The sequence below is a fragment of the Lithobates pipiens genome, unplaced genomic scaffold (assembly GCF_037356315.1).
Source record: "Lithobates pipiens isolate NorthernLeopardFrog02 unplaced genomic scaffold, aLitPip1_a1.2 Scaffold_8, whole genome shotgun sequence".
NCBI classification, from domain to species: Eukaryota; Metazoa; Chordata; class Amphibia; order Anura; family Ranidae; genus Lithobates; species Lithobates pipiens.
This window is the reverse complement of record NW_027507903.1, coordinates 249,914,007-249,929,914: the sequence shown is the minus strand read 5'-3', so window position 1 is coordinate 249,929,914 and position 15,908 is coordinate 249,914,007. Positions and strand designations below refer to the sequence as shown.

Here is a 15,908-nt window from a genome sequence, read left to right as displayed (position 1 = left end):
TTTATGGACCTGACTGTACATATACAGCCATTGCAGCTCACTTTTGTTTTTGTTTTCTTTAAAGGTTTTGATCTTAAGTGAGAACTACTCAGTTACAGATGTGCATTCAAATTGGACACAAATTTTAACTTACAAGCTTTATTGTCCGACAAAAAAATGACATTCCTGCCCACCCAAACCTGAGATTTAGGTTGGGTTCACACCTCTGTGCGGAGCGGCTTACAGCAGGGATCCAGTGCTTCTCTGTTCACTGTTTTAAGTCTGATTTTATGGCTGAATTTGGATCTGAAATGGACCAGAAGATGCACAGGACTCCTGTGCAATTCACTCTGCAGGCATCCCGGAGCTGTGTGAACCGGCTCCATTGAGAACCGGTCACAGGCTACTGACATGCGAATTGGATGTGGAGAAAGCCACATCCAATTCTTAATAGTGTGAACCCAGCCTTAGACAGCCCTTCAGAAAACCCAGCCAGCCTGGTGACCTGATTTTTATCTACTGCAGTTAAAACATTACAGCTTGGTCACCATGCCCACAGACTGATCGTTCACCTCTCTGCTCTGTCCCATGTTCAATATTTTCTTTATGATTGCATGTGCATGCAAGAAACTCTCTCCCAGTCCGATTGCTGCCATAAAGACTATTACACAATCAAGCCTCTGGGTACTTTCAATAATTGCAATCAAAAATATAATACTGCCTGGAGCCTGCATGTCCTCCCTGTGCTTGCGTGTTTCCTCCGGGTACTCCGGTTTTCTTTCCAAACTCCAAAGACATGCTGATACTGTAACTGGCTCCTGTCTAAATTGGCCCTAGTATGTGTATATTGAAAGCTAGTCCGGAACCTTAGATGTAACTTGTAAACTCCTTGAGGGCAGTGACTGGTGTAAATGTAAAATATATCAGGTAAGTGCTGCTTAAATTGACTGCATTATATAAGTACCCATAAAAAATTAACAAAAAGAAAATACAATTTAACAAACTGCATTTATTGCCATTTAACATCTTAACATTATAGCTATAAATCAAAATGCTGGATAATGTACTGCTGGGTAATGGGAGTATTAGGCTTCATGTACACTACAGCTCCTAAACTTGAGTTTAGGAGCTTTTTTTCATTTTTTTTTTGGCAAAGCTCCTAAACTCCTTAAAAGCCTATGGGTTTGCTTTATAAAGGTGAATAGGCTGTGCACTCTGCAGGTGCAATTGCTTAGAGCTTAGTAAATGAGCTAAAGCTTCACTTTGCAAAAAATACCCAATCAAGTGCAAGGAAAATAAAAATACGGCACCTTACCTAAACCCCACATCAAATAAACGTATACCCCTGAAATAATTAAAGTGATAGTAAAGCTTCAACTTTTTTAATCGAAATCATAAACATATCATACTTATCTGCTTTGTGCAATGGTATTGCACAGAGCAACCTCGATCCTCTTTCACCAGCGTTACAGCCTCCTCCTCTATGGCGAGTGCCCACCATAAAAAACTTTTTATGGGGGCCCCCATGCAGGCTCGCTCCTGAGCACCATTTGGGGTTGTGGTAACACTATATTGTATTGTTTATAGTGTATACCCACTATTGTGGGTTTGGGTCCACTTACAATCTGCATTGTTGTCCACAAAAGCACGATACCTTCTTGCTGACTGTTCCTGAACTCTATAACAATAATATACTGGGTCCACGACTCCATGACCCCCTACTCTTATTTACATTTTCTGTTCTTACAGTAAATCTGAACATGAAATGATGGTAAGAACACTTTTTAAAATCTTGTCTCCATCCTGTTCTTTTCAAAATGCTGATATTCCTTTTAAGTGACCATGCCAAGTTGCCAATTTAATTTGTATATATGTCTAATGTAAATATTAGAGGATTACCAGGACTAGTCATACATTCTTCAGGAATACCTAAACTGCTTTACAGGCCATCTTTTCCCCACATGCTAAAATCTAACCCTATAGTACTGATGCCAGTCCTGAGTTATGACAAACCGCACACAAAATAAAATCTGGGCATGGCTAGGGGCAAAGCAAATTACATTATGGCTGTAAATGGTGATTCAAACCACTGATGAAGAAGAAATAGCAAATATACATCTGCATGCATTTTTTACAGTCTTGACAATCTTCGAGGTTAGTAAAGACGATCCCAAAATTAAGGATCTTGAGAAAACGTAAAGATCAATAGTACACTATATTCATAATATGTTGAATACAATTATTAATTGTATAGCTGCACACCTTTTTATGAATCATTAAACCTATTGAACTCCTTTCCTCTTATCTTGTGTCATAAACTACACTGACATAAAGTCAATCACAAGACTTTAAGAGGAACTTGCAATTCTTTGACTCCTGGGCTACATACAGTACTTTGTTTTGAAGTATTGATGTTTAATCTATTCAGCTTCGCTGCAAGTAATGTCACATCCCTGGAACTAGCCTCTAACCAGGGATCCAAAAACTGTTTACATTTGAGGCTTCTTCTCGCACACCTACTGTATTTTGGTTCATGGCAGATTACTCTCAATGTAGCTGCTATTTATATGTAAAATTCCCATCACCTATTTCATAGGATTATTCAGAACCTACAATAGTATGGTCTGTATTTTAAAAAAAAGGGAAAATGCTTGTATAACAAACCCTTTAGGAGCAGCATAAGCATCTGTCTAGCCATTGATGGTCTATTAACACACACATTAACACATTTTTTTTATAGCACTGTAGAAGCTGCCCAATAGAGGTAGACTTGTTTAATGTGATACTGTAGGAGGTATATAATCTATGCAACTGAATGTTACTTTTCCTCTCACATTTCTTTTGGCCAGTTACTCTGACGAGCTGGCCTACTGGCACAATATAGAAGGAGGTAGTCGAGTTTCAGCACTATGAGGATGTGTCAGAGCTTTGCCTACTGGTACAGCTCATCATTAAGCCTTATCTGCATGGTTTTAGAAGTTACTGCAAATTTTGTGCAGAAACCCTAGGTGCTTGCACTTTATGCCTACAGCAGTTTTGTGTTTTTGTTCTTCAGATAATCTCCTAAGTGAAATCACTGCTTACTACTGGTAGTTTACCCTTTAATTAATGTCATCCCAGTCCTGATTCAGGCACAATGCTAACTACACTGTATGAGAGCTAAGGTTAACCTGCAAACATTTTATATGAAAAGCCATAATGAGTATTTGGCATGATAAATAAGTACATAAGTGAAAGCAATAAAAAATACTTGGTAGACAGAATTTGTGTACTTTGAAAATAAATGCACTGCTTTATTCATTAGAGAAGGGTTTTTTTTTTTTTTTTTTAACAGTTGCCCATAGCAGCTAATACGAATACATTGTGTACTGATCTAACCTAAACTAAGTGAACTCTGATTGGTTATTGGAATTGGTAGAGAAGAATACAAACTTCTTTAAATAAAGATAAAAAAATATTTTATATAATGCTTTAACACGTTTACCATCTTAGGCTTCATGTACACGGGATGTTTTTACAACCTCGCCTGAATGATTTAACTTCACAGATGGTAACCCATGTTTAAAACGTCCGTTTTGACGCGTTTGCATTTAGAAGCGTTTTTTTTTTTTTTTTTTTTAAAAAAGCTTGTAAACGAAACGCGGGTTACCACGTTTAGAAGCGTTTGGCGCTTGAAATGCCCCTGAACTCAGCTGAAACCATTTTTTGCGCTCCAAAAAAAGCCTCTAAACCCAACTGCCTAGAAACGACTAAACAACCCTGTGTACATGAACTGGTAAGGTAACAGAGGGGAGTTCAGGAGCAGCTGAAAAAAATTGCCAACTGCTCTTAAAAGTTTGTTTACCAGCAGCGGTGTACATGAGGCCTTATACTTCACAGGTTATTTCAGGAACAAAATAGACAGTGGACTGTTTAATTATGATCTCATGGCCGACAATAGATTTGGATGAGGCACCTCTTAACTAGACCTGAGAAGTACCTAACTTACTGTTTTTTGAGGGCACCCAAGCATTTATATCATTCTCAGCTTTACGTTTGCTTGCTGAAACATTGCTTGTGTATATTATATACCAAGTCACACACTTGCATCCATTCCCTGCCAATTGTACGGTCAAGTAGAGCTAGTGCTAGCATTTAAAAAAACAAAACACCCACAGGTTAATTTAGCCTTTATGCCAGAAAACAGTGATTTTACACAATGTTAAATGTTGTAAGCACTCATCTAAAAGTTTTCCTGCTCTGTTTCCATTGAAAGCTCTCAATCATCACTGACTGCAATGATAATCCATAGTCCCACCAAACTGGAAGTACACTATTGAATGCAAAGAATGATCAAAGAGCAAATATACTTCCAATTCATATTTTCTCCAGTAATAATTTACTATGCAAATATACGAGAATGAAATGTCAAACCACAGTTTAGATGATGTTGAATTACAAACACTTCACAGCCTATTCTAAAAACCTAGTAGCAAAGGTTTATTTGCTGCCCTAGTTACACTAAAGGCCAGTTCACACCACATGCAGTCCAGTGAGTTTTTCTTCTGCATCAAAAACGCATGGAAAGTAGGTTATATGGTTTTTAATGGCATAGTTCCCACCAGTGCTTGCAGTTCCAATAAAAAGGTAGAACATGCTGCATTTTTCCTGCACTGTACTGGAACGCTGTAAAATGCATAAAAAATGCACTGGATTGTACCTAGCACCACCAAAAACACTCTGGGACACACATGTCCTTATTTAAGGTTAAGAAAGAAAAGGGGGAGAAAAAAAGCACTGGACTGCATCAAAAAAGGCACCTGGAGCGCATCCGGACTGCGTTTCTATGGTGTGAGCTGGCACTTAGATGCGCTCCAGATGCTTTTTTGCATGCACATTTTTGATGCGTTCCAGTGCATTCCCCCCTCCCTTTTTTTCCCTTAACCTTAAGAATATGGGTGTTCCAGTGCGTTTTTGGTCAGTTCCTGTGAGTTTTTGTGCTTTTTACAGCATTCCAGTACAGTCCAGTACAGGGAAAATGCAGCACATTCTACTTTTTTTCTGGAACTGGAATTGCAAGTACTGGTGTGAACTATGCCATTGAAAACCATATAACCTACTTTCTATGCGTTTTTGATGCAGGAAAAAAAAAAAAGAAATGCACTGGACTGCATGTGGTGTGAACTGGCCCTAAAACAAATCTTCTTTTTTCCCCTCACTTCCAGAGTATAATTCAAACATATATATATATATATCCCAAAGAACTATGTTTTTAACCATGCATCCATGTCTAAGCTATATGTTGACTGCTGATTTTGGCTTTTCTTTACAACAGAAATTTACATTTTTTCTCAATGGACCCAACGCTATAATACTATAATACACTATGAAAGCTGTCTTGTTTCTTAAGCATCTGGATAGCAAAATAAATTTGCTTCAAATAGGCAACCATAATTATTTCAACATACATCATTCAACCAGCAAACAATGCCCACTTACTTATTGTTGCTTAGTTCTTAGGGTACATTAATAGTCTCAAAAAGATCTAAACCTGCGAATTTCCAACATTCTGAAGTGTAGAAAGATCATTACAAATGTATTTTTTCTAAACAACTTAATTACATTTTTATTACACAGATCAGGAATTGGTAATATCCAAGTCCAACATTCTATACAGAAGAAATTTAAGAAATATTCTAAAGCAATATGTTTGTTATGAATAATTAAATAACTTAATTAAATCACACTGTGCTGACTAACGTATATCTAGCACTTTGCACAGTACGAAGAGCGATAACTGCTATAAAAATGAACTTGTTACATCTTAAAAGCAATATATTTGTTTAATCTAATCAAATAAATACCCTTAAGCCCTTGTGCACACGGTCGGAGATTCCGACGGAATGTGTCCTATCGGACCGATTTGTCGGATATTCCGACTGTGTGTGGTCTGCATCGGACTGTTTCAGTCGTAATATCCGACGAACCAACTTTTCCAACTTGCCGGTAAAATTTTCCAACAAAATGCTCCTTTCGGACATACTCCGATCTTGTGTAGCCTACTCCGACGGACAAAGTGCCACGCATGCTCAGATCAAATTCCTAGACCAAAGCTATTGGCTACTAGCCTGAACGTAGTCCCGTCGTAACGAAATAACGTCCTCACATTATGTACAATCGGATTTTCCGACAACTTAGTCTGACCGTGTGTATGCAACATCACTTCCGGACCTCTTCCGGAATTAATCCGTCGGAATTACTCCGACGGATTTGGTTATCGGAATCTCCGACTGTGTGTACAAGGGCTAAGAGTGCAGTGCATATAGCTTTACAAACTAAACACTTACGTAAGAGCTAGAGTCAGAGTATACACTTTCATTTTATATGAGCATTGTAATAGCAATAGAAATTGTATATATATTTGACAATCCAATAGAAGCTTACTTGAACAATATCCTTTCATGTCTTGCCTTCTGCCTGTCTGCTCTGCATGCTTTGCAACTTCTCTTCTGCTGTTTACTTTCAATTTCAAAGGACTACATATCCCATGGTACCTTGCTACCTGCAAGTGATTCCTGTACTGACTCCACCTCCTAAAATTCCTTCTCACAGAATTCAAGGAAGTAAATGTGTGACATTCTTTAAAAAGAAAGGCTCTTTCATATGAGTGGACCGATGGGGCCAGATAGGGCGCTTCATTCTCCTCTATGAAGTGGCAGGTGTAAACGGACGTGTCCATTTACACCCACCTACATCCAATCCGTTCCCCTTCCGTTAGTCAGGTGTAAACTGACAGGAAGTTGTGATATCAACACACATGCGTATCGCTAAGGATTCTGGATGTTGTAGTTTTAATACGGTTTTTACTTTAGCATTCATGTGTTTCTAACCAATTTTTTTTTTTAAACATATCTGCCAAATTTAATTATTGGAAGTGGTTTTGGTTCTCTTTCATGTCATATGCTCATATGGTGATTGGGATGGAGAAAGGAATTTGCTATGTGAACAGAGCTTTATGGGGATTGACTGCTATAGTGGCAACAAAATAATAATTTTCTAGGCACTATTTACCTATTTACTTTTGTAAGGCTAGTTTTTCCTCGTACAGGGAAGCACATTACCTGAGTTCGCACTTGGGATTGTGCGGTTCTTTTTTTGGGTTAATAGTGGCAACAAGCATTGTCTGACTTCTCTGTTCAGAGCCACAAAATCTCTGGTAAGCCATATAGAGCAGTGGTCATCAACTCTGTGCTCAGGGCCCTGTTAGTGGGCCCTGAGCACAGGGTTGATGACCACTGATATAGAGTGTTTGGTGGAGAACAGGTGGTGTTTCTACGCTTGCTTTTGCATCTAAAGTGGAAACATACTACAGTTTTATCCCTTGTGCTCACTCAAGCAGTCACAGTGGTGTAGTTATTATGGACACTTCGGCCTTTAACATAAAAAAAATATATTTATCTTAATGTATATTTAACTTGTAGCATATATATTACTATCCTGTTTGTATAGCATATCCTATACTGTGTGCTAGCTGCTTTTTTTTTATTCCTTGCAGCTTTTTCCTGTTGTACATTTTCAGTTTGTGGTGCTCAATACATTGAAGTTTTATTTTAAAATGTACGGTACCCAAACATTTCTTATTCCTTATATGTGTCTGTTGTACCATGTACTTATATTAAAAAGTATTTTGTTTCCTTTGCATTGCCTCCTTTGTGTGAAATACCTGGTGATCTTTCCAGTCCCCCTGCTTTCCTATTTCAAGCTGACTACGCTAGGCATGGTAGAACATCCATCCCAGTGTTGTCAGTTTTCAGCAGAACCTGCCAGTCCTCCAACGTCCAAGACTTGTGCTGGCACATCCCCTTGCTAGGAAGATCAGCTCTCTCTCTGCCTCCTACTGACACAACCCCCTGAAGTCTCCAATTCTCACACACACACACACACACACACACACACACACACACACACGGTTTATGGTTATATTTCATTTTTAAAAGGGGCATACATTTCAGAAAAAAATATATATATCTAAATTTTTATTTATTTTTTTATTCTTTAAATTTGTATTTTTTGTTTTCCTGACGGGTCACATACATTTTTAATTGCGATGTGTAATGGTTCGCAAGAGAACATCCAATCAATTAATCATGAAAACTTCTCATGCCTGCTTAGAGGGTTGTAAAGTTGCTCGCTCAGCTTCCATGTTGTAGACATAGTAGTAAATTCCACAGAGTTCATTTACGAACACAGGGTGCACACCATTCCTCCCACTGCTCTACCTTGCTCAGCGTCTTAAAAATGCTTAAGTCCACCTTCTCTAGGAGGGGTTTGTAAGAGGACCATCATGCAATGGAAGACTAATGCATCCAAGAACCTTTTTTTTTTTTAACTAATTGTTACAGAGGCTGCAAAACATACTTTACCCCCTGATTACAATTAGAATACATGTGCAGAAAACAGTAAAAAAAAAAGAAAAAACACAACACACACGCAAGCCTTAAATAAAACATTGATTCATACAAGTTACCATAGGTCATTTCTGTGTGTTATTATTATTATTATTATTATTATTATTATTATAGGTACTTATATAGCGCCGTCAATTTATGCAGCGCTTTACATATTCATTGTACATTCACATCAGTCCCTACCCTCAAGGAGCTTACAATCTAAGGTCCCGAACACATTCATATACTAAGGCCAATTTAGACAGGATCCGATTAACCTACCAGCATGTCTTTAGAGCAAACAGACTTTACAGCATTTTTTACCTTTCAACTATCATATGCTGGCCATGTATGTGTTGTTCAAGGAAACTGTCATTGTGATACTCTGATCAAGCCAGAACCATTTTGACTATTTTTTTTTTTTTTTTTTATGACTAAATTGATGAAAAAAAGCAATCAGGTTAAAAATTCACATTGCTTTTATGACAGTCAATCATGTGGGGTTTAGACAAACTGATTGCTTTCAGTTTACTTTAAATTGTGTGATGAACACTGAATTTTCCTGGCAAAAAATGATTGCGCAAAAAACAAACACTGGTATGGTCTGTATAGTTTGAGTGTTTACATGCGTCTAAAAATTCTACTGACTCCTAGAATGGCAAGTATTCAAATAATATAATCTACCATTCGGGGGGGGGGTTTATTTTCTGAAAATAATGACAGCTGGAACTGAATAAAAGGTGTTTTCAAGAGGTACCAGGGAAGGATGTAAGATTTAGCTACTTGAATGAGTCATGTACAAAGATAATGTACATGTATCCTTTATTATATACTATGTAATCGCTGTTACTTCCCAAAATAAAACAGAGCATTGTTGTGTGCTTCTGCCAACTTGAACAATTAAATTAGACCTCGAAACCATAAGAATGTAGAAAAATATCAACACAGTGTTAGCCACCTGGAACAACTCAAATGTTCCAATTATACTGTTAAATGAGGCTAAGAACAACTGTTCTTACTTCACAGGAGTGACAACTATGTAAATGTTACTTATTGAGAGCTGTCATTAGAGAACTTTGCCTTACTGGTGTAAATGGACAAAATAATGAGCCATTTTAGGGGAACCATCTATACAACATATAGTTATATATATATATATATATATATATATATATATATATATATATATATATAAATTTGACCTTTTGGTTACTATATGCTATTTCAAGCATGAATTAAGAACAAGTGGTGACAGCAAAACAACGCTGCAGAAATGGAATACTAGTCAAGTTGGGGGGTGTAGAGAGTAAAGTCATGTGGTTTACAATAACAGTCTGATTTTTTTATTTTTTTCATATTTTGCAAAGTCTATACAACAGTCTCTGACTTTTTTTTATTTTTTTCATTTTTCTGAACGCTTTATAACAGTCTGATTTTTAAAAAAAAAATATTTCGAATAGTCTCTGACTTTTATTTTATTTTTTTGGGAAGTCTTTATAACAGTCTGTGATTTATTTAAAAAAATTATTTAGAACAGTCGCTGACATTTTTAATTTTTTTTTGGGAAGTCTTTATAACAGTCTGCGATTTATTTAAAAAAATTATTTAGAACAGTCGCTAACTTTTATTTTTTATTTTTTTTGGGAACTCTTTATAACAGTCTGTGATTTATTTTTAAAAATTATTTAGAACAGTCGCTGACTTTTTTTTGTGAACTCTTTATAGCAGTCTCTGATTTATTTTTAAAAAAATCTTTATAACAGTCTCTGATTTGTAACATTTACCATGTCAGTAAATATGCATGGGCTGTAAATGAGAGGACTAGCAGAGCTCCATAGAAATCACACACTTTGGCCACACATTTCGAGAGCATGTGCTGCTAAGCTCACCTTCTGTGCAGATTTTGAAGGACCTTTGTTTTTGCTCCCCTTAGGTCTTCCTCTGGGTCTTTTAGGAGAAGGCTCTCCAGTTGCTGGCTCCTAAATACAGAAACAAAACTTGATATACCAGAAAGAATTTAACATGGGAAAAAAAATAAAAAATCTCCTACACTGCTAAATCTCAAAAGGCAGCTAAACCTTCTTATGCCATGATATACTGTAGTATTAAAAACCCTTACAGGGAAACATATGTAACCAATGTAGGAAATCCAATGATTTGAAGGAAAGGAAAACATTTACACACTGAGATAGGTAATAAAAATGGAAGTTGTGCTCTCTGGGCTGTAAACTTTCCCTAACCAATGACATAAAGCTCATTACAATTTATATCCTGAAATAGAATAAAACAAAAAGCATGTGACCTAACATAGTAATCCTTACAATGCTGAAAGTGCATTTTATTCAGTGCAATCCAAAAGGGAACTTTTCCAAACACACTCATGTGGTTTCTCCAAAACAAAGTTTGATATGTCAATATATCAAAAAACAAAACAAAAAAAGACCAAAAAAACAAAACAAAAAAAAGACCAAAAACAACTGTGACAAATTCTGGGCACAGTGAATGACACCGCTCTGGAAGGAGAATGTTGTGAACTATTTTATGACATGGGAAAACACTGCAACAACACCGATCTTTTGTAAACAAGACCTTTTACTCAGGACAAGTCAGCATGTTTTTGTAAAAAAATAAAAGAAAAAAAAATAACAATACAAAACAAAAAACATACTTTGCTGATACTGCATCATGTGACTTGGTTACAACATAGTATGATAATCGGAATAAAAACACTGCCTCGCCAGGAAATCTTCATAGCCCTTCAAAGCAGTTTATTTAAAAAGTCCTAGCACCGATATGAAAATTGTGTGCTGAATTACAGCACCAGGGATAGCTTGGATTGTTGAGAACTGTGTGTAAATGGATTTTCCCTCCAAGCACAACCACACATAGCCCATAGCTAGGCACACAGGAGCTGAAATGAAGCCATGAATGAAAGCAGTCGCAGGCAGCAAGCAGCACACTCAGCTCAGCACACAACTGCATGAAACATTTATTGTGGCAGATCGACACGGCAAGGGAGGCTTTGCCATCCAACTTACACAGGCAATCGGATCAAAGAGCGACATGCATGCCACAAAGAGGGGAATTCTCATTGTCTGCAAGGGGAGCTTTGTGCAGGGGCGGCAAGCATGGCAAGGTAAAGCCCCCCTCTCTCTCTCTCTCTCTCTCTCTCTGATCTCCTGCCGCTTAGCTAAAGGACAAGTGAGGTCTGGCTGACCCCGTGCATGCACTGACCCCCAGTAAGGTGAACACACACACATGAACACACAATGGGACTGGGGGCATGAGGGAATACCATAAGGAGGACCCATGCATACACATGGGTGACTTCAGGCATGACCCCCATAAGGAGGACACACACAGGTGACTGGGACTGCAGGCAGACAACTCCTATAAGGGGGACACACATGGGTGAATGGGACTGCAGGCATGCCAGGGCTCCCAAAAGGAGGACACACATACAGAGGGGTGAATAGGACTGCAGCCTGCAAAGACTCCCATAAGAACACACACATTCACATGGGTGAATAGGACTGTAGCATGCAAGGATTCCCATAAGAACACACACACACACACACACACATGGGTGAATAGGACTGTAGACATACAAGGATTCCCATAAGAAGAACACACACATACACATGGGTGAATAGGATTGTAGACATGCAAGGAGTCCCATAAGAAGAACACACACACATACACATGGGTGAATAGGATTGTATACATGCAAGGACTCCCCTAAGAAGAACACACACATACACATGGGCGAAAAGGACTGTAGCATGCAAGGAGTCCCATAAGAAGAACACACACATACACATGGGTGAATAGGACTGTAGCATGCAAGGAGTCCCATAAGAAGAACACACACATTCACATGGGTGAATAGGATTGTAGACTTGCAAGGAGTCCCATAAGAAGAACACACACATACACATGGGTGAATAGGACTGTAGCATGCAAGGAGTCCCATAAGAAGAACACACACATACACATGGGTGAATAGGGCTGTAGACATACATGGACTCCCATAAGAAGAACACACACATACACATGGGTGAATAGGACTGTAGACATACAAGGACTCCCCTAAGAAGAACACACACATACACATGGGTGAATAGGACTGCAGCATGCAAGGAGTCCCATAAGAAGAACACACACATACACATGGGTGAATAGGGCTGTAGACATACATGGACTCCCATAAGAAGAACACACACATACACATGGGTGAATAGGACTGTAGACATACAAGGACTCCCCTAAGAAGAACACACACATACACATGGGTGAATAGGGCTGTAGACATACATGGACTCCCATAAGAAGAACACACACATACACATGGGTGAATAGGACTGTAGACATACAAGGACTCCCCTAAGAAGAACACACACATACACATGGGTGAATAGGACTGTAGCATGCAAGGAGTCCCATAAGAAGAACACACACATACACATGGGTGAATAGGACTGTAGCATGCAAGGAGTCCCATAAGAAGAACACACACATACACATGGGTGAATAGGACTGTAGCATGCAAGGAGTCCCATAAGAAGAACACACACATACACATGGGTGAATAGGGCTGTAGACATGCAAGGACTCCCCTAAGAAGAACACACACACAGTGGTGAATAGGACTGCAGCATGCACTGACCCCCCATAAGGACACACACAGAGGGGTGAATGTGAGTGCAGGAGGCTCCATTGTGTGCCATGGAAGATGCGGGTACTGACTTTTTGCGGTTTCCGGGGTCTCCCTCGTGCCCTCTTCGGGGACTCCTCGGGGGATGCAGGCTGCTCCTCGGAAGTGGATTGGCGGGCACTTTCCCTTGAGCTCATGGTGATTTCTCCTCACAGCCGGCGATCTGCTCTGTGCTGCACCTTGAGGATCCACACGAGGAGCCGCCGCCGTACCGGACGTCCTGCTGCTGCTGCTGCGAGAAGAGAGAGGAGGAGATCGGGGGATGTGTACGGGCTGAACACGGGGGGCTCTCACTACACACACCACTCAGCCCAATGACACTGCTATGGGAGCTGATGATTGGGACAGTTCAGGTCACACGAGGGAACTGGTGACACCACTTTCCTACATGGGGCTGCGACTTCCACTTAGCTGCACGTATAAGTATTGCGGGATGCCCACACGTGTGTGTGATTTGGGGGGTAAGGGAGGGCTTGTGTTTGTGTGAGTAGGGCATGTGATAGAAGGACGGCCCACGGATTACAGTGGGATGGCTAGAAAAAACACCTTTACCCGTGGGTGGAAGAAAGAGGAGGGGGCTGTGCGAGGAGAGGGCAGGACACATGTCTGATACACACAACACTGCACTACACAACACTGCACGGGACACATGTCTGACACACACTACACGGGACACACACATAGGAAACACAACACTGCACGGGACACACACATAGTAGGATACACAGCACTGCACAGGACACACACATGGGATACACAACACTGCACGGGACACATGTCTGACACACACTACACAACACTGCACGGGACACACACATAGGATACACAACACTGCACGGGACACACACATGGGATACACAACACTTCATGGGACACACACATGGGATACACAACACTGCAGGGGACACAGACATAGGATACAAAACACTGCACTGGACACACACATAGGTTACACAACACTGCACAGGACACACACATAGGATACACAACACTGCATGGGACACAAACATAGGATACACAACACTGCACAGGACACACACATAGGATACACAACACTGCACAGGACACACACATAAGATACACAACACTACACTGCATGGGACACAAACATAGGATACATAACACTACACGAGACATACACATAGGATACACAACACAACACTGCATGGGACACACACATAGGATACACTACATTAAACAATACTATGAGCAAACAAGCAGGACAAAACTCTGGATAGACGCACACTGGAAAAAGACTTAAAATCCCATCTTTAATTGAAACAACGTGGGTCACATCAAAACACAATCAAAAATTCCACAGCAAAAGAATAACAGGGTACAGGAAATACTGACGCGTTTCGCACCGTAATCAGTGCTTACTCATAGCTATGGGACACAAAACATAGGGGCCCTGCACGGCTCTGAAACGTTGCACTATCCTTGTGTTGTGATCATGCAATAAATCACTCATTTGGATGCTATTTGTGTCATTCCATGGTGTGCTGGCAAATATCTTCACCATGACTTGAACCAGTATCCAGCTGGTTGTTGCTGCAGCACCTAAATCCGAGAGTGCATCCAGGAACGTGTGCAATGGGAATATGAAGTAATACAACACACATAGGACACACACAACACTGCATAGGACACACACATAGGACACAACACACTGCACAGGACACACATAGAACATAACACACATGGGACACACAACACTGTACCGGACACACACATAGGACACAATACACTGCACAGGACACACATAGGATACACAACACTGCACAGGACATACACATAGGACACATAACACTGCACGGGACACACAACACTGCCCGGGTCACACACATGGGACACACAACACTGAGCAGGACACACACATAGTATACACAACACTGCACAGGACACACACATAGGACACACAACACTGCACGGGACACACACATAGGATACAACACTGCACGGGACACACGACACTGTCCAGGATACAACATACAGCGCTGCATGGGACACGTAGGACACACAACACAATACTGCACGGAACACACAACTGTCAAGGACACACTCATAGGACACATAACACTGCACGGACACACACACATAGGACACATAATACACACTGCACGGGACACACAAAACTGTACGGGACATACACATAGGACACACAACACTACACGGGACACACACATAGGACACATACTGCACGGGAAACACACACAACGCTGCATGGGACACACACATGGGATACAACACAACACTGCATGGGACACACACATAGGACCCACAACACTGCACGGGACACACACATAGGACACACAACACTGCACAGGACACAAACATAGGACACACAACACTGTACGGGACACACACATAGGACACAACACAACACTGAACTTTCTTCACAGTAAGAGCTGTGAAAATGTGGAAAAGACTCCCTCCAGAGGTGGTTCTGGCCAGATCAGTAGATTGCTTTAAGAAAGGCCTGGATACTTTCCTAAATTTACTGTATATAATATAACTGGGTACTAACATTTATAGGTAAAGTTGATCCAGAGAAAATCCGATTGCCTCTTGGAGGATCAGGAAGGAATTTTTTCCCCTTCTGTAGCAAATTGGATCATGCTTTGCTGGGTTTTTTTGCCTTCCTCTGGATCAACTGTGGGTATAGAATTGGGTATATTGGATTGTAAGATATTTTTTTTATTTTATTTATTTAAATATTTGTAGCACTAACCCCTGAAGGAGCTGCTGGTTTTGTTTGGGCTTACCGTTACCTCACCTGCTCGCCTCTC

The 15,908-nt window shown here is 40.1% G+C and overlaps 1 protein-coding gene across 2 annotated transcripts in view; it reads right to left on the bottom strand.

Moving 5' to 3' along the window:
* Positions 1-13,639, bottom strand: part of HMGA2 (high mobility group AT-hook 2) — a 155,142-nt gene extending 141,503 nt beyond the window's left edge. Inside the window, exons 1-2 of one of the 2 annotated variants that reach the window (XM_077470034.1) lie at positions 13,152-13,639; positions 10,295-10,384 (exon numbers count right to left, since the gene is read on the bottom strand). In XM_077470034.1, the coding sequence (XP_077326160.1) occupies positions 10,295-10,384; positions 13,152-13,256 (195 nt within the window). In that variant the 5' untranslated portion in view covers positions 13,257-13,639. Of the gene's footprint in view, positions 1-10,294; positions 10,385-11,443; positions 11,546-13,151 lie in introns of those variants that run through there. The other variant, XM_077470033.1, reaches the window with a different exon arrangement.
* Positions 13,640-15,908: the final 2,269 nt, after the last annotated feature.